This window comes from Hemicordylus capensis, chromosome 3, assembly GCF_027244095.1.
Source record: "Hemicordylus capensis ecotype Gifberg chromosome 3, rHemCap1.1.pri, whole genome shotgun sequence".
In the NCBI taxonomy this organism is placed as follows: Eukaryota; Metazoa; Chordata; class Lepidosauria; order Squamata; family Cordylidae; genus Hemicordylus; species Hemicordylus capensis.
Window position 1 is genome coordinate 92,982,478 of NC_069659.1, and position 27,790 is coordinate 93,010,267.

At 42.6% G+C, this 27,790-nt stretch overlaps 1 protein-coding gene across 6 annotated transcripts in view; it reads right to left on the reverse strand.

Annotated features, from left to right (window-relative positions):
• BRWD1 (bromodomain and WD repeat domain containing 1) overlaps window positions 1–27,790 on the reverse strand; it is a 137,269-nt gene that overhangs the window by 53,150 nt on the left and 56,329 nt on the right. For all 6 annotated transcript variants that reach the window (XR_008320365.1, XM_053312931.1, XM_053312930.1 and 3 more), the window contains 9 exons: window positions 21,944–22,042; window positions 21,096–21,246; window positions 20,760–20,894; window positions 19,778–19,906; window positions 19,361–19,586; window positions 16,691–16,876; window positions 8,382–8,565; window positions 7,626–7,719; window positions 6,698–6,838 (listed from right to left, as the gene is read on the reverse strand). Coding sequence is in view for 5 of the 6 variants with exons in the window: in XM_053312931.1 (XP_053168906.1) it covers window positions 6,698–6,838; window positions 7,626–7,719; window positions 8,382–8,565; window positions 16,691–16,876; window positions 19,361–19,586; window positions 19,778–19,906; window positions 20,760–20,894; window positions 21,096–21,246; window positions 21,944–22,042 (1,345 nt within the window). In the remaining variant the exon portion in view is untranslated. The remainder of the gene's footprint in view (window positions 1–6,697; window positions 6,839–7,625; window positions 7,720–8,381; window positions 8,566–16,690; window positions 16,877–19,360; window positions 19,587–19,777; window positions 19,907–20,759; window positions 20,895–21,095; window positions 21,247–21,943; window positions 22,043–27,790) is intronic.

Here is a 27,790-nt window from a genome sequence, read left to right on the forward strand (position 1 = left end):
CTATAGTGTTTCTTAAGTGGGGAATCCTCCTCTTCCTCACCAGAAGAGTGCCTGCTCCTCTTATGTCTGTGGTGTTTCTTTGACACCATATCTAGACGTTTAAACTCTGGTTCCTTCGTGGCTTTAGACTGAATATCTGAAGATTCCACCGGAGGAGTTTCCCTTGTGCACAGTACCATGCTCAACATTGATCCTGATGTTGAAAGGTAAGGCAGTCTCAGCGTTGGAGTTTGAAGTGCCTCATCATATAAAGCTGCTTGTAGTCAGAGTGCTTGATTCTTCAGTGTCTTTTTGGATGGCTGAATTGTCAGCTTCCTGCATGTTATCTGTAAGGGAGCAAAACCTCACAGGAAGAGATTCAATAGCATCTAACCTACTTTGGTAATAAAATGTCAAACAACCGAAAGGTCAAACAACTGAAATTAGAATTTCTGCTCAGGGAGGGACCAAGATGGTGACTAGCTAGCAGTACTATTCACAAGCTCCTGCCTTAAAATTGGATTTTTTCCCCCACTAGAGTTGAAATTCTCAAGCAGAAACTATACACACCTTAACCATGACAAGTAAAAGTAAGAGGATGAAAAATAGAAACAGCCCAAATGACCCACCAGCCAAGGCAGGTAAACAGATGTGTTTACCTACCTTGCCACCAACTGAGCCATAAGTACGACTTTTACTCTCCCTACCAAAAACTGATTTATGGCCCTGGGCACAGAGAACTCCCTCATCCTCTAAGACTCTGCTACAAGGGAGACTACATTACATCAGGCATCTCCTTTGTTATCTAAGAACTTTGGCCCCCCAAAAACCCTGGAGCAGAGAGACAGAGGCCCTAGAGAACGAGACGTCCCTGAAGGCACTCCTGCAGACCCCTACTAAAGTATTTAGAAGATGCTTGCCTACAAGCTCAGGCATGCCTTGGGATACTTTTGTGCTACACAAATATATAACTTCAACACACAGCCCCTGGCAAATTCCAGGCAGTTCCCTCCTCGGCTCCTATTGGGACCTCTGCCAAAATCACACACAAGACACACACTGGATTGCCAAAAACCACCCATTCATCTAAATCAATGTGTGTACTTCATACTTCCCAGGTGCTATTACAAATAGAAATGAACGCCATTAATTCCAAAAGATGGTCTTATTGTAAAGCGATTACTAATTCTCTGAGCCAATTTCTAAATTGCCATCCCAGATCTGTAGACCTGGAATCGATCCAATTTTTGCCAAGCTGCCCAGGCTTAAAGAGAATTAAGAGAATTAAAGAAAACTCCCAGCTGTGGGAGTTCTGTTCACTTTGAATCATCCCACCCTCCCACATCAGCTCCTTCGGATGTGGGGAGGGTTTTGTCCAAGACCTTAATGTAAGACCCACTAGAGTGTTTAAAGACAGTGTCATTTGGCCACTAAATAAACAAAGACCATGAACCAAAACATTCCTGCTGAAAGTGACCTTGAAGATAAAAGTTGCTAAGGAAATGAACTCTGGCCATAGTAAACAGCCTTCAAATAACCCTGCCGAATCTCAACTTCTTCCGCAGTCTAACCCTTTATGGCCTGGAGAAAGTGATGATCGCAGAGTTATAGGCTACAGTTTACTCACAGCTGTTAAATAACAGACGCAGCCACCAAAAGGCCTGTCCCTGCACCAGAGTCTGAACCCACAGACAGTGACATGTACAGCCTCCACCAGCAGTCCTCACCTGAGGGCCACACTAGTGCAATTGCCAGAGCCTTAATAAACCCCTGGAGCACAAATTCACGACCTGCTTGCTGGGCACCAAATAAGGCTATAACCCCACCCAGACCAAGGAGGAAACTATCAGTTCAGTTCTCCAATTCTGACACGACTCAGAGCTTGAAGACAGCGACTTCCACCTGTTACTGAAATGCAACCCTGCCCGCCCCAACACACACCCAACATAAGATAATTCAAGGAGAGGGGATAATCCACAACCTGCCCAGCCCTAACCCAAGACAGCCCTATCTATGCTCCCTCCCGATGATGAAGAGCCTCAAATGATGAAGAGACACAAAAACCCCCAAAGAAGGTGCCCCTGAACTATCCCAGCCCCAGCTCATAACATCATTATGCATACCTTCCATTGCCACTGAGGAGCTCCATACCTTACACACAGGCATGGCTACCACAGCAGAAAGGGCATCTATATCGCACTCTGCCTCAAAAACATCAATCACCACACACAACCCTCAGGGACTAGTCTGCTATGGGTCCTGGAATGCTGTTTGTCAATGATTCTCATTTTGATTACATTACCTTAACCTCCCCAGTTTATTTGCCTGGGATGCAGGAGGGATCTGCTTCCTCTGTGGAGTCTGAATACCCAGAGAGAGAGGTTTGACAGCCCATGAGCTGAGAGCTCAAGATTCCATACTTCCACTGCCTTTATGCTGGAATCATGATTATATCGGTCACCATCTGATGCGCTGTCAGAAGTACAGCTAGAACTTGTTGCAGCAAAATCCACCTGAGAGACTATCTCCCTCAACTGAATGATTCTGATCCAATCCATCACTACCCCAGATTGAATCCCTACACTAGCCCCTGCCAATATCACTACAGATTGGCATCTAGGAGACCAGCATAGTCTCCTTCCTAGCCTGGAATGTGAACTCCAGCTGTGGGGATGCCTCGTTCATAAATTACATCTTCACATGACATCATAACAGCACAGGAAACCTGGACATCCAAAGACCTAGCAACTTAACAGCTACAGCTCACACTCACTTGGACCAGAAGCCAGCGCAGGCAGGGGAAAACCCAAGGGTGGATTGGGAGTGCTAGTTTCTACTACCCTATGTGCATCATCATCAAGACTTCCCCCATTCAAGCCACATGCTATGGCGGTGTCAATTCACTTCAGACACTGCATTTTACTAGTAATCCACATCTATCTACCCCCGCAGAGGCAGTAATCTCAGTTTAGGAAACTCTGGCATGAACTGGAACACTACCTGACTGACCTTCTCTTCTCCCCTCCTTCACCAATGCCTATATTGTGGTAGGAGGTGACTTTACTGCCAGGCTAGGTCTTGGCAATGCCACCGTACATGCACAACAATGCTGCCCGCCCAATCCTGAAGCAGACCTGTTCCCTCTAGCATGCCATTTGAAGGACAAGAAGTCAAATTACACTGGTTTTGTCTAGCCCAATTGTCTAGCAGGCTCAATCTCCATATCCATAATGGCTCAGTTGAAAGTGACCACCCTGCAGGATTTACATTCTGGGCTGGGATTAAAACGAAGTGTCATTGACGTTGTAATTGTTTCTGGGAACCTACTCTATTTTGCAGACTGCTTTGAGGTCACACCTCAATTTGACAGTGACCACTTTCCATGCCTAAAACCTTTTGCCTGTAAGCTCCATGCAGAAGCTCTACCAACTTCACATCTTACCAGTGGGAAGAGCCTGTTGCATCAAATGATCCACCAAACTGGACAACACAATAATGGAACAACTCTCCTCAGAACACTTTCAATACATTCGCCACTCCCTGCTCTCTTCAGATTCCTCTAATTTAATCCTTGAAAGCTATAGCAACCTAGTGTAGGGACTACAAAAGCACCTAACTGGCAGAAATAACGGCCAGGCCAAGCTGCACCTGCATTGCTCCAAACTATGGTTTGACTTGAATGTATTGGGGGGGGGGGCGAAAGGTCACTGCTAACTACAACACCTACAAGGCCAACAGAAGTCTAGTCATGTCGCAGGACCTCATTAAGCAGAAGAGGCAATACAAACAACTACTCAAACACAAAGAGACATTATAAAAGCCGCTTGGGCACACCTTATTGAAACAGTCAGAACCAAAGACTCAGCACTATTCTGGCACATCACCGTGGATCACCCTAGCAACGGACTGACACACCTGAACACGTCATCTCACCCAAGGCCTGGGAATGGCACTTTAATTAACTGTATAAAGGCAAAGAAGTGGACATGGATGCTCTCGGCAAGATGCAGAGGACTTGCTTCCCTGGCCGTCAGCTGAGATCATGGATCCGATCTCCCAGCTAAGACCTAGGAAGGTTCCTGGTAACTACCTAATTCACCCAAGATTATAAAAAACAATTCAGCACGGTGGGCTCCCATTCTGGCTGCGCTGTTCACCTCCATCAACAAGCACAGATATATCCCTAAGGACTGGGGACTCACTGTCATAGTTCCTATCTTCCAAAAAAGCAAGAAGGATGAATCTTTATTGACCTATCAGCCTGCTCAGCACAGGCTATGCTATACATAGATACTGGAAACTAAGGGACTGGTTGGAACAAGAAAACATCATGGCAGAGGAGCAGACCAGATTCAGGGAAGGATGGTCTACAATTAACCAGTGCCTTGTATTTCAGCAGCTAATTAAAACATACTCCACACAACTCAGTCTCCCTGTATTATTTATTATTTATTTTATTTACACAGTCAGACAGGTGTTATTGACTGGTTTGTTTTATCCAGACATCGAGTCCTTCCCAAGGAACTGGGATGGCTGAATTTTATTTTCAATGTTGTTGCTGTTGTTATAGATATCATCGCACAAGATAAGCTGTCCCCAGTAAAGCTGCTTTTTGTAATTGGCTGATGATGATTTCTGTGGCCTCTATGGTGTTGAGGTGCTCTTCAAGGTCTTTTGGAACTGCACCCAGGGCGCCAATTACCACTGGGATTATTTTGGTCTTTTTCTGCCACAGCCTTTCAATTTCAATTTGTAGATCTTCGTATTTGGTGATTTTTTTCTATTTCTTTTTCTTCTGTTCTGGTATCCCCTGGTATTGCTATATTGATTATTTTAACTTGTTTTTCTTTCTTCTCGACTACAGTTATATCTGGTGTATTGTGTGGCAGATGTTTGTCTGTTTGTAGTCAGAAGTCCCATAATATCTTTGCATCTTCATTTTCTTCAACTTTTTCAATTTTATGGTCCCACCAATTTTTGGCTACAGGTAGCTTGTATTTTTTACAGATGTTCCAGTGTATCATCCCTGCTACTTTGTCATGCCTTTGTTTGTAGTCAGTCTGTGCGATCTTTTGACAACAGCTGATTAGGTGGTCCACGGTTTCATCTGCTTCTTTACAAAGGCGGCACTTGCTGTTTGTTGTTTTTCTACTTTTGCTCTTATTGCATTTGTTCTTAGTACCTGTTCTTGTGCAGCCAGTATTAAACCCTCTGTTTCTTTCTTCAAGTTGCCATTCTTAAGCCATTGCCAGGTCTTAGTGATGTCTGATTTTCCACTTATATTGTGCAAATATTGACCATGCAGGGGCTTATTTCTCCATTTTTCTGCTCGGTTCTTGACTTGTTCTTTCTTGTAGGCCTGCTTTGTTTCATTGGTGTTGAATAGTTTCTCGTTATTGACCATTTGAAGTTATCATCATCATCATCAATTCGATTTTTATACCGCCGTTCCAAAAATGGCTCAGGGTGGTTTACAAAGAGAAATGATAAATAAATAAGACGGATCCCTGTCCCCAAAGGGCTCACAATCTAAAAAGAAACACAAGACAGACACCAGCAACAGTCACTGGAGGTACTGTGCTGGGGGTGGAGAGGGCCAGTTACTCTCCCCCTGCTAAATAAAGAGAATCACCATGTTCAGAGGTGCCTCTTTGTCAAGTTAGCAGGGGTATAAGCAACATTCATTGGTCTCAAGTCTACTTTTGACTCATCTCACAACCAAAACTATGGGGAAAAACTAGAATCCTCTTCAAATCAACGATATCAGCACAGAGTCTGGGTGTCCATACTCAACTATTGGCTGAGATTATCTCTCCTCCCAACGAGGCTAGCCCCCTCCCACATTGGTGGATGGCTTCAAATCCACATGGAAACAATTTATATCTGCAAAACTAGCCTTACTTGAACTCTCCCCTACCCACCTACTTTCCTTGGGTTACGAACCGGCCAGAAAACTTATCAAATGGTGCATAATTGATGCAGAAACCAAATGAACTTTGATAGGTCCCTGAACTTTCTTCTCTCTGAAAGTCTAAAGTACATAACACAGCTAGAAGTACATAAACACAGAAGGGCCTTTACCCTGGCTCTCTGTGACACCCTTCCCTTGGCTGTCCTTAAACGATGATCCCTTTCCTGGAAAGTCTGTGTCCTTGTGATTTAGGGCAAGTTGAAATTGTCAAGCATGTCTTCGTTCACTGCCTATTCTATAGACACATACATAATACCCTTATTCTTCCACTGATTGATAGGTTACCAGGATGCTCAGGCCAATCCTACATCTTCCTATTACTTTCAGACTGTAATACCTCTATACCACACAATGTTGCCAAGTTCTGCACAGCAGCATGCACAATATACCGGGCTCCGACCTACAACTAATTCCTCAATTATTCAGCCCTACTGCCTTTACCATCTCCGTTTATCTTTTAATATTTTATAGACATTTTCTAGATTCTAGCATTGCAGTGATTTTATGCCATGCAACTTTTAACATCACCCTGTAGATTTAAGCTCTATGAATCTACAGTTCTCGTTATATACCTTACAGCAATCTTATAGTAACCTCACAGTTTTTATGCAAATAGGCATAGGCTCTATCATTTTTAATTGCTTTTAATTCCACCTGTTATATGCTCCTTTTACTTTACACTGGTCCGTAATAAAGAATGATTGAATTTCTGCTAGCCCAAATTACTAGAGAAATAGAAGAGTTCACCTGTTCTAGAAATCCAAAACAGTCGTCCACATCTTCACTAGAAGAATCAGATTCGCCAATATTATTCCGTGCTTGATAAGTTGCATATTTACGTCTATGAAGCCTCCTCTTGGACTGTATCAGTGAATCTTCAGAGTCACTCTGAATTAAGACAATAAATAATTACTGAATTATTGGGATCAATTTTGTCAGACGTTATAAGGAGCCTAGCAGCATTCGGCTTCTAAACCAATATAGTTAAATTGTTCTTAAATGTTTTTAATTGGTCTTAAATGGATTTAAACTGTTTTTAAATTTGTTTTATATTGTTTTAAGTCAATTGTTTTAAATGGCAGTTTGTTTTTGTTGTTGTACCCAGAGCCTTTAGATAAGGCGGTATAGAAATGTAATAAATAATATAAAATTAAATAAATAAATAAAGTCGACATAATTTTTTGAATAATTGACCTAATGAGGCAAATGTGTCATTTATTCCAAACAACAAAGGAAGAAGGCAATACCAATCCTACTTGCCCACTATCACTTTACTCCATTCCTAACAGACACATAGCAGCTGGTATCTGAACCACTGCCTGTGGCCTAAGTGCTTCTGTTTTCATGTTGATTTTAAACACATAATACCTCATCTATTACATATTTTGAAAAATTTGTTTGCTTGTTTATTTGTGTAAAATAAAGTCATACTTCTCAATGACCTAAAGATATCAAATTTTACATGCACAATCCTGCCACTGAAATTAGTGAAAACACACTACTTTTTACACCAGAATATGCTCAAGGAAAGGTTTAAATGTGGTGTTGTTTTTTTGGTGTTGGTTTTTTTTTGGAAGAAATTCTGAATATAATAATCAAGTGTTTATGTGAATTACACCCTATGCACATACTCTCCATGTTATCCATAGCCATGAATATTGCAGGCATTTCCTACCTTTTCTGAAGACTGAAACAACTTCCTTTTCTGCTCTATTGTATACAGCCATATCTCCTCTTCTCCTTTAGCAATCCTATACTCCTCCTGATTTCTAAAAAAAATATTTTGGAAGTTTGTAAGATTAAAGCCAGAATCAGAATCATGAAAATTAAAGCAGTTCATTTATAGTTTTGTCATCAACTGACAAGTATACACCATTCTCGCTCTATGTTAAAAAAAGGATGTGCTTCAAGGTAGGCCAAGCAGTGCTTCAACTGCTATAATCTGAGGCACCAGCATTTTAACCATTTTAAAAGCCTGTTTTGCTGAAGCAGAAAAATAACTGGAGTGTTGTACAGACCAAAGCAAAGACCCCGCCCTGGAGGATCCACTCTAGGATAAATAGTATGATGATGCAAAGTGAGAAGGTGGTTCAGTTCTGAAGTAGAGAGAAAAGGAGCAGAAAAGAGTAAGCTTGTAGCAAAGAGCCCAGAAACAGATTATCAGGATCCAGTAACATTTTTTGAAAATCAGTTTTAAAGAATTTAGGGAGGGAATGGCAAAATTTTTTATTTATTTATTTTATTTTTACATTTATATCTCGCTTTTTCTCTGAGGAGCTCAGAGCTGTGTACATGGTTATGTTTATCCTCACAACAAGCCTGTGAGGTAGGTTAGGCTGAGAGATACATGACTGGCCCAGAGTCACCCAGTGAGTTTCATGATTGAATGGGAATTTGAACTCGGGTCCTCCTGGTAGACACATATACACACCTGAATATACTGGCTGTTACTTCTGGAACAACTACTCTCCGTCGCCAAGCCTGGAGATCTCTCTCTGTGGCAATCTGACTCCTTGGAGCATTCTGATGCATTTGACGCACACCTTCAACTTGACCACTACGGCGCAGGCCAATATTTGGAGGGGACTGGATATCTGAGCTTGGCCTCCGGAAGCCTAGAATAATATTCATGAAATACAGTGAATAAATGTTCTGGGAACAGACCATTTTGGTGTTCTGTTAGAGGAATTATTCAGTCTTACAAGCCAGTGATTTTTCTAAGCAACACTCTTGCCACTCTTTGCCAACACCCTTGCTACACTTTGGACCACAGCACAATGTCTCAATGCTCATTAGCAAGACAAGATCAGTCAGGTTTCTTTCTGTGATCTAACTTCAGCAGGGAGCACATTCAAAAGCCCAGGGGCAGCCACAGAGAAAGCCCAGTCCTGCCGAGTCTCCTTGCAAGGACGACGGCCAGGGCAGAAGAGCGTACCAAGGGCCCTCCATGGAGGCCAGATGGCAAGCCTCGGATAGGCTATCGTCCTTGCAAGGAGGCTTTCCTTGAGTGAGTGAGCAAGTGGGGGAGGCGGGTGGCTGAGCAAGCAAGGGAACAGGGAGGGGAGAGGCCGAGCAAGCGGGGGATGGTCGGGGAGAATGGCAGAGTGTGAGAGTGAGCGAGCAATAAAGTCCTAGTGCACAGATGCGCTGCACAGGATATGCTAGTACATAATATACTGCTTTACATGTCTGCACCAAAAAACCCCACCCCTTACAAGCATTAGCCGTGATGTATTCAGCAGATCCCTTCTCTGAAGCACAAACAGATCATTTCAAGAAGTTAGATGAAAAAACGGGTTGCTCACCTGTAACTGATGATCTGGCAATGATCCATTGACATCCATTAGAAATGGGTTCTGCACCTGTGTGGAAGCCTCTTGGTGTGGAGTGCCACAGGTCCTTGTGGTGTTTCTGGCCTGCCCCATGTGACTTCTATTTAAGGCAGGAAGAAAGCCAGCGTTCCAATTCCTGGACAAACTCCAGAGCAGGCGACCATTCTTGCAGCAAGAGACAAGTGAGTTCTATTATGGGGACTTGAACTACTGCAGTGGGGAGGTCTGGGAGGATCTAATGCAGGGCTGCTCAACTTCAGCCCTCCTGCAGATGTTGGCCTACAACTCCCATAATCCCTGGCTATTGGCCACTGCGGCTGGGGATTATCAGAGTTGTAGTCCAAATACAGCTGGAGGGCCTAAGTTGAGCAGGCCTGGTCTAATGGATGTCAACGGATCAATACCAGATCATCAGTTACAGGTGAGGGAACAGTAGTTATTGCAACACCCTTTTAAGAACACCTCTCCCAAAACCAGCATCCACTGCAGAGCACAATTCAGTGGCATAACGTCTAATAAAAGGCAACTCTGATAACCAGGTTGTGGCTTTGCAGATGTCCTTGAAGGATATGCCAGACAAATGGGCAGCCGATGTTGCACAGGCCCTGGTAAAATGTGCCCTAATTGTCTTTGGTGGGTTCACCTTTTGATGTTTATATTTTAGAAAGATAAGCTCCACCAGCCAGTGGGATAAGCGTTGTCTTGAAATGCAGTGGCCTTGTAACTTCCCTTTATATGAGATAAGCAGTCTCTTGGTTTTCCATATAGACTTGGTCCTGCCCAACGTCTAGCGAGTGCAGAGGAGTGGCTGGAGACTTGAAGAAGGTAGGTAACACAACGTCTTGGTTGAGGTGACAATCCAACACTACCTTAGGTAGGAAGAACTCATCTGTACATAGCAATACTTTGTCAGCAAAACTTGTGTATGATTTATCCATGAACAATGCTGCTGACTCTCTGAGTGGTAGTGATTGCCACTAAGAATGCTGTCTTTAGAAGACGCCAATTTTAGATCCAGTGAAGACATTGGTTCAAGTGGGTTTTCTGTGAAGGCAGAGAGCACTAAGGAAATGCTCCACTGTTCTATAGGTTGTCTTATTGGTGGATATTAATTGTTTAGACCTTTTAGGAAGCTCTTGCAGCTGGAGTGGGAGAAGACAGATTTCCCATCCCAACCCAGATGTTTGGCTAAGATAGCTGCTAAATGCACCTTGATAAATGCATTGGATAAGCCAGCTGACTTCAGAGAAGTTATATAGTATAGTAGCACTTGTCTGACAGATGCCTTAAGAGGGTGATAACTCTTTGAACATGCATAGATCTGAAACCTTTCCACTTGCTAATGGAAGGTTTTCTGTGGTTCAGCATAATGTCATTTAGTAGCCTATGCTCCAAGCTGTTAGTTTCAACGTGGCCAGGTCCAGGTGCAGCACCTGACTGTCCTCATGAGACAGAAGATGTGGAAACTGAGGAAGCCTTCTGTAACTGTGGTTGGACAGTCTGAGAAGCAGTGGAAACTAAGGCTGTCTTGGCCACCACTATGTTATCAGAATACATGCTGCTTGACAAATCAGTAGTTTTGCAACCATCCTCCTTATGAGCAGAACAGTGTATGTCGACAAGGTCTTGGGTCCAGTCCATTTGGAATGTATCCCCCAGAGATCATGGGTCGTGCCCGGCTCCTGAGAAGAATTTCTTGCACTTTGTGTTGAGTGAAGTTACAAATAGATCTATCCTGGATAGATCCAAGGTTCTGAAGACCAGTGATATGTATTTTTGGTTTATTTCCCACTCGTGCTGACTCACCCAGGTAAATGAACGGCTCAAGTCATCCGCCAGCACACTGTCCATCCCATTGATGGGCATGGCTGAGGATGGACCTGATTTCGAATGCACTGGTGCCAGATTTGGATGCTTAAGGCACAGAGAAATATGGATACAGTCCCCCCTTGCCTGTTGAAATAGGCAATCACAGTGGTGTTATCTAACTGGAGTTACACCATGTTGCCTCGGAGCATTGGCAGGAATGCCTTCATTGCTTGAAATACCTCCAGGAGCTCCAGGAAATTAATATGGAGTCTCTTTTGCTGAGAATTCTACTGTCCCTGGACTATTTTTCCATTGCTGTGGCATCTCCAGCCTGTCATAGAAGCATCTGTCATCACCTGTAGTGATCAGTCACTGACCAGTTCCTTCTAAAGAGTTAACCAAAAGTGAACCCTGTTCTGACTGACAGGCTGATGAACTCCAGGGATCAGCCAATTAACATACCAGATGGGTGGGACTTAGAGATAATTGGGAAGAAGAGAAGAGTTTCTTTTTTAGAAAGAAGCAGGCTGGGGGTGAGGGCAGGATGTGTGGCCATGGAAGACAGCTGTAGAAGGAACTGCAGATCCTTGAAAGACAGAATTGCAAGCAGCTCGATTCTCATCAGATGAAGGGTGAGTTTTCAAGAAAGAGGAGATTCAGCCTAGGGAACAGTCTGTCAGTCAGATTTTGAATTAGAAGCTTATATTTTGTGTGCTTTATAAATCTCTGATATTGTTCTATGATGATTTATCTGTAAGCTTTTGAAAGTGCTTTTGTATTTTCTTACATCAATGTTCTTTGCAATTGGATAAGCACGATTTTTAAAAGTGTGCCACCCCAATATCATCTGGGGTGCTTTTTGAAGTATTCTTGAAACCAATGAGGTTTTTTTTACCTGTAACTAAAAGCTGAGAGCCTCAGACCGAAGCAGTCTGTAGCATTTGAATAAAGTTTCTTTTCTTTTTGTTCTTTGCATTTTGCAAGGCTGAGTGGATTTTTAACTCAGGAAAGGGAGAGGCGGGAAGGGTGTTTCTCTGGTGAAACCACTCTTGTAGTCTACCAAGAAAACCACACGGCTCTGTGGTTGCCAGGCTTCAACACTGACTTGACAGCACCACCTTTCCTTTAAGTGGGACTTCTTCCAGTTCATGTCTATTCCAAGATTCTGTAGCAGGTGCAATAGATACTTTATTTGAGAAATTAACTCTTTTCTGCTTCTTGGAGCTAGTAGCCAATTGTCTAGTATAGGTATATTGCCATGCCCCTGGTCCTGAGGGATGCAACAGTCACAGCCATGCACTTGGTGAAAATGCAGGGGGTGGGGGCATACATAGGCCAAAAAGTAGAAACATTGTATTGATAAATCGAGTTGCCCAATGTGAATCTCAGGAAATTTCTGTGTAGCTCTCGAATTTCAATGTGAAAATAAGCATCTTTCAAGTCTAGCAAGCCATCGCTCCTGATTTAAGGGTGGCAGGATGCTTCCAGATCCAACTCAAAATCTGAGGACACATGATGGCTTTCAGACCTTGTTGGAGAGGAATCTGGGATTGGATCTTGGTGAGGAGGCGATCAAGGAGAGTGAAATGCTGGCATTAAGAGGTGAATCTGTATCTCAGTAGATGTCACCTGTCTGATCATAAACTCGAGTCTGTTTCGAAGCCATTATTGGCTTAATTACCTGTGGCCGTGACAGTGGTATTGTCTAGGTTGCAAGCCCTTTAGTAGATGCCTTTTCAGTCTGGGTGGATGCAGTGGCATCCCCAGCTGTCAGGACATATGCAGCAGTCAGAGAGTTTTGACTCTCAAAAAACGTTGGCTTCCAGGGCCTATCTTCTTGAGAGTTATAAGAAAACCCTGGGGAATGTTGGCCTAGCCTACTTGAGTTGTTGATGCAGAGTAATGCAAGAATCCGCAGGCATGCCAACTCATTGCAATTGACAAGTGTGGAGGAACTTGGTCTTACTAGAGGACTGCATAATTACTTATGGATTTCTGGTTCAAGGAAAGATTTGGAGAGACAACATACTATCCAACACAGTCTTTTTTATGTCTGGGATAAATATCAGAAAAGAATAAGTCCTAGATTATCACCTTTGGCCTCTATACTGAATGTTTTTTTCCATGAAGAAGAATTTTCTTCTAAGTATAATTTTTGGCAAGGCAGTCTTTACTTCTTACAAAGTTTGGCCCAATATTTAGCTCTGGACAAATCAGTTTCTTTTGGGCAAACAACTCAAGCATCCTGGTTCCAACAAGCTCGGATCAGCTCAATAGTTTGGAAAGAGTTACAGTTACAGGGTGGGAAACTTAGAAAGTTGACTGAATTTGAAGAATTAATCACCCGAAACACTGATCATTTATTAGGCAGAATGTATAAACTATTACTGAAGTATGAAACAGAGACTGAGCAGATAAAAGAATGTATGATAAAATGGATGCGGAGCTTTAATAGATCGATTGATTTCTCTGATTGGGAATACCAATGGAAAAAGAATATGAAATTTACTTTGTGTACCAATCTAAGGGAAAACTGGTATAAGATGTTCTTCAGATGGTATATAACTCCTTTGACTATTAATAAAATAGATGATTCTTTCTCTAAGAAATGTTGGAAATGTAACTCACATTTAGGTTCATTTTACCATATGTGGTGGAGTTGCGGTAAAGTTCAAAAGTTTTGGAAACAAATTCATATGAAAATTGAACAAATCTTAGAAGTTAAGATTCTATTCCTTCCAGAAATCTTTCTTTTAAGTATGATAAAACCTTATATTCCCACCAAATCAAACGAATTGTTTTTATATATGATTACAGCGGCTAGGATTATATATGCATCTAGTTGGCGTATTTTGGAAATCCCTTCCTTAAACGATTGGTTTTTGAAAGTGTGGAACTATGCTTCAATTTCAAAAGTCTCAGCTTATGTACATGGTATGTCTACTGAATCATTCATGTCTGTTTGGGAACCCTTTATAAATTATAATATCTGTTAAAGTCAAACTTTGTTCCCATTTTCTGGATTTGACATAGTGTTTTTGATATGTAGTTTACAAGAATCTGATCAGATTAGATTTTACAATTTTAAGAGTCTGAATTTCTTTTGCTTTATCTTGTTCTGGATAATTTCTCTTTATTGATGTAATTAATTAGGAAAATGAGGTTTTTTATTATGAAAAATGATTGGTTTCATATTGTCTTTATAGTGATTTGTCTCTGTCTTATTTGGTTCACTTCTTAATAATTTTTTTTTTAAAGCAATTGCCAAGTGTGCAGCTGCCAGGGCATAGCAGACTGGCACTCTTGCCTGAGAGGTTGATGGAAGTGTCAAGATCTGAGAGACAGTTGGAGTCTGTTGTACCCCGTGTCAGGAAACCCCTTAAAGGTAGCAGTGGAAGGGTGCTAGGATTAGAATCCAATGTTGCCAATAAAGATTGTGCTGTGGAGGAATCCAAATCCCCATCGCCCTCCCCCATGTCATTGTCTTCTACTTCAAACGTAATAGGCTCCTGGTGTCCACTGTTTCCTCTAAGACATGCACACGCTCACAAGTTTTCTGATGTCCGTTCAGTTAATTTTAGATCCCACTCAGGTTGAATTAGGAAGGCCTCACCCTGAATGCATGTGCACACACAGTGCCTTGATACTACCACCCAGAACAAAACTCATTATACAGAGAGACAAAAAAAACACTAGAGGGACCACTGTTGCTGTCTCAGGGTGACCCATCTGGAGTCTGGCAAGAAGGCATATCCAGGATCACTGGTGAAGGGGATTGGATCAGTGTTGTAGTTGGTGAAATTGAAGCAATTATTGACTCAGATGTTTTTCTCGACACCGAAGCAGTAACCTCTGTTGGTCTAGGTGACAGCATCTTCAACACTGAAGCCTGTAAGACTGATGTTGGTAGTTTCTGTGTTAAAGGCTTCGGCCCCAACAGTCCCAGTGTCATAGCACATTGGACTTGCATCGATACCGACATAGTTGGTGTTGAAAAGTCTTGGCAGTCCACGCATATCGGACATCTAAATGTCGATGGAGCCTCCAAAGTTGAAGAGAATACTGCAATCAGCAATCCTGGGGTCAAGGGCCTTGATACCGAGATGATGACAACATCTTGGAGGTCCGACAGATATGGAGCTTTCCGAAGTTTGAAGTCCTCTGCCTTTTTTTGTGGGCTCATTTGATTCCTCCTCAACTGCTCTTTCTCTCAAATTTTTTGTCAGAGGGCGAGGAGATTTGAAGGACGCCGAGGATTTAGACTGAGCATGAGCTTCAGTCCTCAGGCCAGGGAATTTAGAAGACACTGCCGCTCTTTCTGAAGATGTTGACAGAGTGGGGGAGGAGCGCTAAAAGCGTCGTACAAGGCCATATATAAATGGAGCTCTTTGTTGCGCCTTATTTGTTTGGGAAACAACATGCATATCCTGCATGTCGAGGTATTATGGCCCTCCCCAAGGCAAATTAAACGTAAGTTGTGCCCATCTTGAGAGGGCAATTTCGCCTCACAATGTGCGCAGGGTTTGAAAGGTTTTTTTCCATTTTTCTTTCATTTTAGGGGAATCCATAATTTTCATCAGTCTAAGTCCGTAGGTCAAAGTACCAGAAATATCAAGCCGCTTTTTTTCCCTTTTTTTTTTTGGAACTCGCCATAGAAGGAAGAACCAGAACGAGGAACTGCAGTAACTGAGTGACCAATTGCTACGGCAGTTGTCCAGAAACTGGAACATTGGCATTCTTCCCGCCTTAAATAGTAGCCACATGGGGTGGGGGCAGAAACACCAAGAGGAGCTGTGGCACTCCACACCGAGAGCCTTATGCGCAAAAGCATAACCCATTTCTATTGGAGCTCAATGGATCACGCACCAGATCTTATGGCTTAACAATACAGATTCCTTATCCATCTCTGTCCTGTAGTAGCAGGTCAGAATGGATTTAAGAGTTATATCTGAAAACTGAATTAGGGTTTTTTCATTCAAATGAGGAGGGGTTTGTGGGAGACTAAGTAGTAGGCCTGTGCTTCAGCAGTGCCAAAGCCAAATCAATCTGCACCATCGTGTAGGTGTAGGGTGCTTGTCTTCATGCCGTGAGGCACAGAGCGAGTGAGTGAGTGAGTGCACGTGCATGCACTTGCTCCTTTGCAGGAAGCAGAGCCCCATACTGCGCAAGTGACTGCTGGAATGGCACACAGAGAGCACTGAGAGAGTTAGGCCTTCTGAGTGCTTTCCAAGTATTACTCCTGCCAGCGCTCCCCATGCATATCTTCACTGTGTGCATCCCATCTGTCACTGGGGTGGTACAGGGCTCTACTGCCCATCAGAGACCCACCCTCCCCTCCACCAGAAGTGCACAGTCCTGCACAGAGACAGCTGTGCTGTGAGCAGCTACCTCCAAGCATACCAACATGATGGTGCATATTATTCTGCTTTGTCCCCGAAAGCACAGACCTACTAAATAATATCCGAATTGGCACTTAGCCTTCTCAGCAACGAGGCACCAAGCTCTTAGTAAAGTCTATCAGTATGCAAACTGTTTCCATACTAAGAAGAGAGACGTAAAAAAAGCAGAAGTTAATATTTTTCATTTACTGAGCACTGACCGCTTCTAGGCATTTCTTCTCCGTTTTGTGGTCCATGTGGAAGAACGTCTTGATCAGTGCCAGTTCTTTGGTCTTGCTGTTGCTGTAATTGTCTAATCATACCATCAAGTATGTTGGGCTCTAGACCTTGTTCATCCTGCTCAGCCGTTTGCTGACCTATTACTTGCTCCACAACCTCTCCATCACCTTGCAAAATTTAAAATGCAGATCTATTATATATTTAATCCCAGAATTAATGACAATTGTTAAAATGCTGAACCTGTTCTCATCAAAACATACCAACAGAATATTGAACAGAATATTGTTAATTTACACAGCACAAAATGCTTTGCAATCTTGTTTGCTTGTTCTCATATCCTATAAGTCAGGCTATTACTTCTCCTTATAGGAGGGAAACAAGTGCTCATCCCATTAATTTGCAAAAACCATGAAAAATTAGGACAGTTTTGGGTGGGTGTGCCACTTTAAATCCCAACGTTAGGTATCTGCTAGGCAGACTGATTATATAGGTGGGTTTATTAGCCAGAGGCAATGCAGCACCTACGATATGTGCAACCCCCAATTCAATCCTGTGTGCACACCTACTGCATTTGTAGGTTATAATATGCCAACACTGATTATGATGCACATACTGACCCATCTCAATATACTCTGACCTACCTGCTGCAGGGAGCTCGAGGTCTGTCACTCACTCCATATCTCAGGTTCCCTGCAGCAAATAGGTTAGAATATATGGAGATTGGTGGGTTTGTACATCACAACCAGTCTCCGCATATTGTAACCTATGAACACAGTAGGCATCCATGAGAGGATGGGACACAGAGTGTGTGCTCCTGGCACCACGGGAGCTCATGTGAACCGCAGGTGTCACATTGGGTATAAATCCACCCTATATTCACTTTGAGACTTGATCCAAGTTAAACTCTTTCTACTACCACCCAGCATTAGGGAACAATATAGTCAACCAGCAATTTGCACAGAAAAGTCCAATACGAGCTTGTGTTGAACAAGCCATAATAGATATTATTACACACCAACCATATAAATCTAGGACAACCCAGTAACTTTAAACTATAGTATGGATTTACATGACTTTTCACATTTTGTTGTGTTTTGACGATACCAAAATTAGACCTAGAACTAAAACTAGACCTTATCCCAGGCTAACCGAGCAAAGAGCCACCTTTTAAAGTAGTGGTTCTTTTATATTTTAGCCCAGGGAAAGCAACTGTCTCTCTTCAGCCCAGTACAGCATTGCTCCAGAGCTGTTGTGCTGGAGTATTTGTGATTTCTTTTTCAGAACAATTTTCTCATTGCTGTTTAAAGAGCTTTGAGAAAAATAGGTTGCTTACCTGTAACTGGTGATCTTTGCATGATCCACGTACAATCACACTAGTGGGTAGTGCACCTGTACAGTAGCCTCATGGTTAGAATACTCAAGATCCTCATGGTGCTCCAGCCCCACCAATCATGCTCAGCATGACTGTTAAGTATGGTAGTTAGAACATCTAACACTTGGTTCCTGGACAACTGCCCAGTTGAACAGTCCTTCAATTACTAATAAGATAACAGAAACTGGCGAGGTACATTACTACAGTGGGGACAGATGGGAAGGTCATGTGAACCATTCAAAGATAATCAGTTACAGGTAATCAACCTGTTCATCATGATCCGCTGTGTAATCACACTAGTGGGTGACTATCTAGCTTGTCACAGGAAGCGGATACAGTAGTATTACTGCAGTAGTCTTTGTGGGCTTTCCCACTTGACCTCATTATCGAGGGAAGACTCTCCGTCACTGACACTGAGTTGACGGTACTGAATGGGCCAAATTTTTCAGCATGGGCCTTAATAACATGCCTAAATTTGCCATGGGTTAGCTGCAGCAGCTGACAATTAGCCTGTTTAGAGCAGGCCTGCTGAACTTAGGCCGTGCAGCTGTTTTTAGACTACAACTCCCATAATCCCCTGCCATAGTGGCCAATAGCCAGGGATTATGGTGGTTGTAGGCCAACATCTGCAAGAGGGCTGAAGTTGAGCAGGCCTGCTCTAAACAGGCTAATTGTCAGCTGCTGCAGCTAACCCAGGGCAAATTTGAACCCATGGTCAATCTCTTCAGGATGATGAGTCTGAACATATGATGTAGCTCATAGACATAGCTCCCTACTCTTTTTTGTCTGACAGGAGAACGGAACACAAATTTTTACGAACACTTGTTTTATGGTCCTCCCCTAAGCAAATAAAGCATAGATCATGGTCATCAGTGGTAGGAAATTTTGCACTACATGCAGCACACTTTTAAAAAGGTTTCTCAATGTCCATTTAGAAAAGGGACGTCAGAAGACAGGCAAGTTGGTCAAGGCTGGAAAACAAAAAAAATCAGTAATCTATTCTAGTAATCTATTTACTAGGGAAAAAACAAAGAACCAAGCTTAACTGAGGAGACCCGAAGAGGACAAAGCAACAGCAGTTGGAAAGGTGCTGTAACCATCAAACTTAATGGTCACGCTGAGCATGATAGGCTGAGCTGGAGTGTCATGAGGAGCTTGAGTATTCCATTTGCAAGTCTACTGTGCAGGCGCATTACCCACTAGAGTGATTATACAGTGAATCACGACAAATATATTTTTGTTGAAAGGCATAATAGCAATAAATAACTGTCATTCATACTTGTTGCTATGTATCCCAACTGAGGAATGAGATGTTCATCTGCACAATTCTCTCGCCCTGGCACCAGCCGCTGGTATTTTGTTGGATGAGGGTTTCCATCTACATCTACTAAGAATGGTGGGGGCATGAGATGAGGGGCCTGTTGAGTCTGCTCATCTAGGACATAATTGTTAGAATCTCGAATCAGTGGTCGATAATCAGTGTGGAAGAACATCTGATCGGGAATCTAGAAAGAAAAGGAAAGCTTTAGTTGATCAAAGTTTGCATGCCTAAGCTATACACATGATGCAGAAGATACAAGCACAAGGGAAGCAAAAGCTTAATATTAAATACAGTAGTATATATTTAATAATATTTCTAATTTTATTGGTAATGCTGACTGAAAGAGATACTATTAATCTGAAAAGTTAGGAATACCTTTTCATAAGGTTTGTTACAACCAAAGCCAAATATCAAGAGATGTCCATGAGAATCTGTACAGGCAAAGTGTTGCCCGTCTGATGAAAACTTGCAGTCAAAGACAGCACCATGCCCTTGTCCTTCAATCTGATTTGAAACAAAGAGAATTTAAAGTATTCTGTCAAGAAATCAGCTGACAAGTAGTTCCTGTTAGAGCACGTATGTTCTTTGTTAACAGTAGCAATTGCATCATAATGCAGACAACAGCATTAGCCATTCATTCTATTTGGGTCTTAATTCTATAATTTGATGCAGGAGCAGCCAGTAAGTGCAGGAAAATACTGCTTTAAACAGTGGCAAACTTACCCACCACTCGTACAAATTGCTCTACAGGGCAGAGGCACTCGACCCAGCATCTCGCAGGCAGGCTGCCCTTCACCCATTTTTCAGTTGGTCTCCATGCATGCACGGAGACCATTTGAAGGGTTCGTATGGCAGGTTTGTGCCATACTAACCTCTCAAATGGTTTCTGCATATGCATGGAGGCCAACTGAGCAGCGGAGGCAGGGCAGTCTGCTTGCAGGACACCAGGTCAGGTGCCTCCGCACCATAGAGTATTTCGTGTATGAGCGGCGGGCAAATTGGCCACTGTATAAAGTGGTATTTTCCCGCTCTCGTTGTCCCCTTTGGAGCAGTGGTCACCGGCCGCTACTCACTTGATTTGTACATAGAAAAACTACTAGAAAATGTGACATCAATGGGAGAGCTACTGAAACATTCAAGATTTTTACAGCAAACATTAAAAGGCAATTGTTTAAGAAGAATATTGCAGAAAATCTGATTGTAAATCTGACTTTTATAACTCTTGTAAAATCTGATTCATCTACTGTTTTATAGCAGTAAAGTGCATTTTATATGATCAAACCAGTGGGTAAATATGCTATCAAACAGAAAAAGCAAACACCACAAATTGCTAGAAAGGAAAAAAGTAAAAGCTTACCATGTTAAAATAATGTTTCATTTGAATGCCTTTTGTTATATCCCAGATAAAGATATTACCATCATGGCCTGCAGACAACATAATCCTGGAATCAAATGGATGAGGTTCCAAAACGAATACTTCATCTGCATGTCCCTTTTGAACAGAAGAATAGATAAGTATATTGTATGTATTTTGAAGATAGTTGGAATTCTAATTTTACTGACCGAGTGGAGAAATCAAAGATGCAATCCTGAACATACAGTATTGATCAAATTTTATATTAAGCATCACTTTCTTCAGCATTCTAGATCGTTGAATAAAGAAAGTGTTTTAGAAATACAATGCAATACATACTGCAAGATCATGAAGGAGCTGTCCGGTATAAGAATTCCATACTTTCAGCAGATGATTGTTCACAGCAGTAACCACCAAGCTGTCATTTTTACTCCAAGCGATCATGGTCACTTTGGGCTTCATAAATTTGTCCTCTTCTGAGCACAAACAGCTATTCCAAAGAAAGTGAACCATTTTAATACTTTAAAGTTTTGAAAGCTTTATTTAAGTATACATTTAAAGCCTTGGCAAAAAGTAGCATTTAGGATAGCTCTTAAAGTAATTTGTTACATCAAATAAAAATTAGACCTAGAACCATCAGAAATGTAAGAAAATTATCCAAATGAGTATAAGACTATAGTAGGAATCTATTTATAGAAAAGATGAATATGTAACAAAAACACACAGGTATGGCTTTTGCTACAATCAATTATACAATAAGGGTCACAAATTGTATCCAAAACCTGTCTCACAAGCAGAAGAACTTTCAACTGAATGGGGAGAAGTTGGTTTTTTCTATCTTCTTTCCTCTCCAGTTCCTTTCCTGTGACACATATCTGCTCCTGAGGGTCTCCCTAACCTCAGGAGGAAATATTCAGGAGGCACAATATTTGGAGAGGAAAGATCCATTAAATTACACCCCTCGTGTGATGAGAATCCCTATCAGAGAATCCAGATACAAGTCTATATTTTCAAGTACAAACAAGTTTAGCACTTTCACACTATTATGCACAGTATTATGCATTGCACACGTGGGGGCGCTTTAATTTCAAAACAGCACTCAGAAGGTTCCTCCAAAATACAGACATATGGGAAATTTCATTGTCACATTGACAGCATCATCAACAAGTGATATACACTGTACCTACCCAGGTAATTTGGCAGCCATGTCCAACAAAATACTCTTCCATTCAGTTTGCTGGAATCGCCAGATTCGAGCTGTTCCATCTCTGCTGCCACTTATGAACCTTGGCATAATTTTATAAAATATTATGTAACATACAAAATGTAAGCATAGTGTTCAGGTTTCTATCTTTCATGAGTTCTCAGTTATGCACATATATAACAAGAAATATAACACACAAAATGCTTCAAACAACAGCCACTAATCAAATTCATACATACTTCCCGAAGCATAAAGAAGAATTACTTTTGTGATATGAAATTCAGAAATGTTAGCACAAGTTAAAAACACTCCATGATACTTCAGACGATGCCTGCAGCCAGTGTTTTGGCTGTTAAGTTCTAATACCCTCAACTGTTCAACCCATCCTTTAAATCAGCAGGTGGTGAGATAGCCTTCTTGATTCATACCATGCCTCCCTTAACCATCATGGCTGTCTCAATCCAGTTTTAAGATGGCAGTGGAACCTCTTGAATAGTAAAGATTACTGCCTACCACACAACTCTTGCACATCACCTAATTGCACAAGAGGCCTCATATGTACCATTTCTTTCCCAATTAAATATGAGAAATCTCATGAGTAACACCTCTGCATATGCAGAGATCATCCTGGAGAAGGACCTGGTTCACATATTCTTGTAGAGGAAGGTGGAGGATAACGGCAAGCAGCAGTGGTTACAGCCACTGTCATCTGTAATGTATGAAAAACATGTTGCTTACCTGTAACTTTTGTTGATCTGATATCATTCACAATGTGAATGAATGAATGAATGAATGAATGAATATATGTTGGCTTTGCACTTGTGCAATAGTCCCTGCAGAAAGATTTCAAGCTCCTCAAAGTGCTCTGAAGCTCCGCCCTTCGCACATAGACAACACGTGGTATATTTGGTGGTAAAGACCTGTCTTGATCAGTTCCTGAATGGTCACTATATTGATTGGAGTTCATCAAACAGGAAACAGGTTAAGTGCGGTAAGCAGGTACATCTGTCAAGCGGGGAGACTGGGCGGGTGTTGTGAATGATACTGGATCACCAAAAGATCAAATGTTACAGGTAAACAACTTGTTTATCTTAGTGGTGGTCCAGTATCCTTCACAATGTGGGTGATTAGTGAGCTCCCTTTATGAGGAGATGGGTTGGAGGATATCAAGTTAGAGAACTTTCTTTAGGACAGCCCGCCCAAATCTAGCCTCAGCCACAGAACAGATGTCTAAGGCATAGTGTTTTACAAAGGGTAAGTCAGCAGACCAAACAGCAGATTTTTGAATGTCAGATAAATTAATACTGGACAGGTGAGCTGCCAAGGTGGCCATAGCTCTGGTAGAAATAGCCTTAATCATAGTAGGAGGTTTAATCCCTTGTTTCTCAAAACAAGAGAAGTTGAAAAGTCGTTGTCTAGATATAGGTTGGCCCTTGTTTTCACCTTTAAAGATAACAAAGAGTTTACGAGACTTTCTAAGGTCCTTAGTTCTGTCCATGTAGAACTCTGCGAGCATCCAAAAAATGGAGAGTGCAGTCTAGGGGCGAAACAGGGTTCATAAGGAAGATTGGAAGGATAACGTCTTGGTTAATGTGAAAGTCAGAGACTACTTTAGGTAAGAAAGTAGGGCCCGTTCTCATAACCACTTTATTGGGAAATAAGATAGTGAGGGGGACATCAATTATTAAGGTTGTAAGTTCACCAACTTTCCTAGCAGTAGTACTAGTGATCAAAAAGGCTGTCTTCAGGGAGAGCAGTTTAACAGATGTAGAGGACAGCAGTTCAAATGGGGCTTCTTTAAGAGTTGAGCACCAGCGAGAGACTGGCTTCCCAATTCAACTAACTTCCTGATTGGTGGGAAGAGATTATTCGCTCCCTTAAGAAATATTTTACAAATCAGGGTAGGAGAACAGAGTTTTTGAGTCCCAACCTGTATGAATTGTGCACAAAGCTGCCATATGAGGCAGTATGTATTGAGGCAAAGCTGCCTCAACTCTGTTGAGAAACAGGTGAGGGACCGTGGGCGGGGATGTGGAGTCACTGTGGTCTACAAGAATAATATCCCCCTTGCCAGGATCCCTGTTAGAGTGTCAGACCATAGTGAATATGTGTACTTAAGTTTGGGAACCAGGGATAGACTGGGGCTTCTGTTGGTTTACCGATTGCCCTGCTGCTCAATAGAGTCCCTAACTGAGCTGACAGACTTGGTCTCAGGTTTGGTGTTGGTCCCCTAGGCTTGTGGTGCTAGGGGACTTCAATGTTCATTTCGGGACCAATTTGTCCAGGGTGGCTCAGGAGTTCATATTGGCCATGATGACTATGGGTCTTTCTCAAGTGTTCTCGGGACCGATGCACATTGTAGGTCACACGCTTGATCTGGTCTTTCACTCTGATGAGGGTGGTGTTCTGTGGGTGTGGACTCCTGTGATTTCCCCATTGTCATGGACGGACCACTATCTGGTTAAGGTTGGACTCACAGTCACACCCCACCTTCGCAGGGGTGAGGGACCTATTAGGATGGTCCGCTCGAGAAGGTTACTGGATCCAATAGGATTTCAAGAAGCCTTGGAGGAATTTAGTGTTGGTTCTGCCAGCGATCCTGTTGATGCCCTTGTGGAGAATTGGAACAGCAAACTCACCAAGGCAGTAGACATGATCGCTCCTGAGCGTCCTCTTCGACCTGCTTCAAAATTAGCCCCTTGGTATACGGAAGAACTAAGGGGGCTGAAGCGGCAAGGTAGACGACTGGAGTGCAGGTGGAGAAAGACTCGGCTTGATTCTGACAGATTGCAACACAGAGTTCATTTGAAGATCTATGCTCAGGCAATGGGTGCAGCAAAGAAGCGATTCTTTTCTGCCCGTATAGCATCTGCAAGTTCACGTCCAGCAGAGTTGTTCAGGATTGTGAGGGCTAGTATGTGCCCCTCCTCCCTTGAATCAATTGAATCTTGAACCATCGATTACCCATTGTGATGTGTTTAATGAATTCTTTGTGAGGAAAAATATCTCGTATTCAGGCCAACTTAGATTCTGTCTCCATAATTACTTCAGTGTCTGATGTGGAGGTACCAGCAACTCCTCTTATGTGATTAGGTTGGATCAGTTCCAGTTTGTGACTCCTAAGGATGTAGACAAGCTGATTTGAATGGTGCGGCCCACCACCTGTCCTCTTGACCCTTGCCCGATATGGCTTATACTATCTGGCAGGGTGGTTGTTGTAGAAGGCCTGGTAGAGATTATAAATGTATCTCTGAGGGAAGGTAGGATGTCTCCTAGTCTTAAGGAGGCAGTTATTAGACATCTTCTGAAGAAGCCTACCTTGGATCCCTCAGAGCTGAGTAACTACAGGCCTGTCTCCAACCTTCTGTGGCTGGGCAAGGTAATTGAGAGGGTGGTGGCCTCCCAGCTCCAGACAGTCTTGGAGGAAACTGATTATCTAGACCCATTTCAAACTGGCTTCTGGGCTGGCTATCGGGTAGAGACTGCCTTGGTCGGCTTGATGGATGATCTCCAACTGGCAATTGACACAGGAAGTATGACTCTGTTGGTCCTTTTGGACTCTTGGCAGCTTTCGATACTATCGACATAGTATCCTTCTGGAGCGTCTGAGGGGGTTGGGGGTGGGAGGCACTGCTCTGCGGTGGTTCCGTCCCTACCTCTCTGGCAGGTTCCAGATGGTGTCCCTTGGAGACTGCTGTTCTTCAAAACCTGAACTTTTGTATGGTGTCCCTCAGGGCTCCATATTGTCTCCGATGTTGTTTAACATCTACATGAAACTGCTGGGAGAGATCATCAGGAGATTTGATGCAGGGTGTTATCAGTATGCTGATGACACCCAAATCTATTTCTCTATGTCAGCCTCATCAGGAGAGGGCATAAGCTCCCTAAATGCCTGTCTGGAGGCGGTAATGGGCTGGATGAGAGATAAACTGAGACTCAATCCAGATAAGACGGAGGTACTCATTTTGCGGGGTCAAAACTCGGGAGACGATTTTGATCTGCCTGTTCTGGATAGGGTCACACTTCCCCAGAAGGAACAGGTACACAGTCTGGGACGGCACTTCTGGATCCAAGTCTCTCCCTGTTGTCCCAGGTTGAGGTAGTGGCCAGAGGTGCATTCTATCAACTTCGGCTGATATGCCTCCAACTGCATCCGTTTCTTGAGATAGATGACCTCAAAACAGTGGTACATCTGCTGGTAATCTTCAGACTGGATTGCTGTAATGCACTCTATGTGGGGCTGCCATTGTATGTCGTCCGGAAACTACAGTTGGTTCAGAATGCGGCAGCCAGGCTGGTCTCTGGGTGAGACCATATTACTCTAGGAGAGACCATATTACTCTGAGACCATATTATCTTTAGGAGAGACCATATTACTCCTGTATTGAAGGAGTTACACTGGCTGCCAATATGTTTCCGGGCAAAATACAAAGTGTTAGTTATAACCTATAAAGCCCTAAACAACTTGGGCCCTGGGTATTTAAGAGAATGTCTTCTTCGTTATGAACCCCACCGCCCACTGAGATCATCAGGTGAGGTCCGACTGGTATATAGGCTATATAAGATGAAATCAAATGCTTGACATTGTTTGAGTCTGCTGCAAAACTTAAAGTATGCTGCAAAACCTTTTACCCTTTGGTAGTTGTTTTCCCCGTTAGCAAAAATCATATTTAGCAAGGAAACCGCAAGTGCTGAGGGAATAAGATAAGACTGGCCCAAACCAGCCAACTGCTTGCACGCATATTTTATGACCTATTCTCAAGAAACAGGAACTTCGGCTAACAACGAGTTATGACATATACAGTAACTGCTTTTTTGTGTGTGGGTAAGTGTTTTCTTACTCAATAACTCAAGAATGTATAAAAGTGTTGTCCTGTTGTTGTGCCTATGTCCTGCCTTGAGCACGAGCCAAGCAGCACCTTTGCTACTTAAGAGCAAATAAAACTTTGATCTTAAGTCTTCTCATCTGGGCTGATTATTGGGCTCCATCCGCCCAGGAACCAACCTCCCCTATCGGGATCAGGGGTACCCCGATACTTCACGTCTGCATTTGCCTCCAGCTCGTCTGGTGGCTACTAAGGGACGGGCCTTCTCCATTGCTGCCCCGAGGCTTTGGAATGCGCTCCTTAGTGAAATAAGAGCCTCCCCATCTCTGACAATTTTTAAAAAGTCTTTAAAGACACACCTGTTCACTCAGGCTTTTAACTGATACTGTTTTGATTGTTTTTAATGTTGTTTTAGAATATTGTTTTAAATATTTTAAATTGTCATATTTTAAAGTTTTTGTTTTTAACTAGTGTTTTAATGTTTTTGTTTTGTTGTAAACTGCCCAGAGATGCAAGTTTTGGGTGGTATAGAAATATGTTAAATAATAATAATATGGACCGTAACAGACGAATCAGAAAGGAGATAAGATACAGAAGGATTTGACATACAGAGACATTCATTGGTTCAAATTCCTTTGACTTAGCATTATTTGCAAATTTCTACCATTTACAGCTATAGTCAGGCCTAGTAGAAGCCATTCTATCATAAAGTAGAATGTCTAGAAGTTCAGCTTCCAGGGTTCGAGGTTTGGATTCTGAAGGCTTCATATCCTTGATATGAAGGATTCTGACCTTATTATAGGGTAGAAGGTTGGGATGTTGATGGAGACAACAATGGAATCCTCGCGAGCAGAGTGGGAAAAACAGGTTGCTTACCTGTAACTTATGATCTGGATGTGATCCGTTGTATTCATAAGAACTGGGTTTCTGCGCCTGCGCAGGGACCTCCCGGGCTGACTAGCTAGCTCCTCTTCGCGCCCCGCCCGTCTGCACGTGCCTTGCAG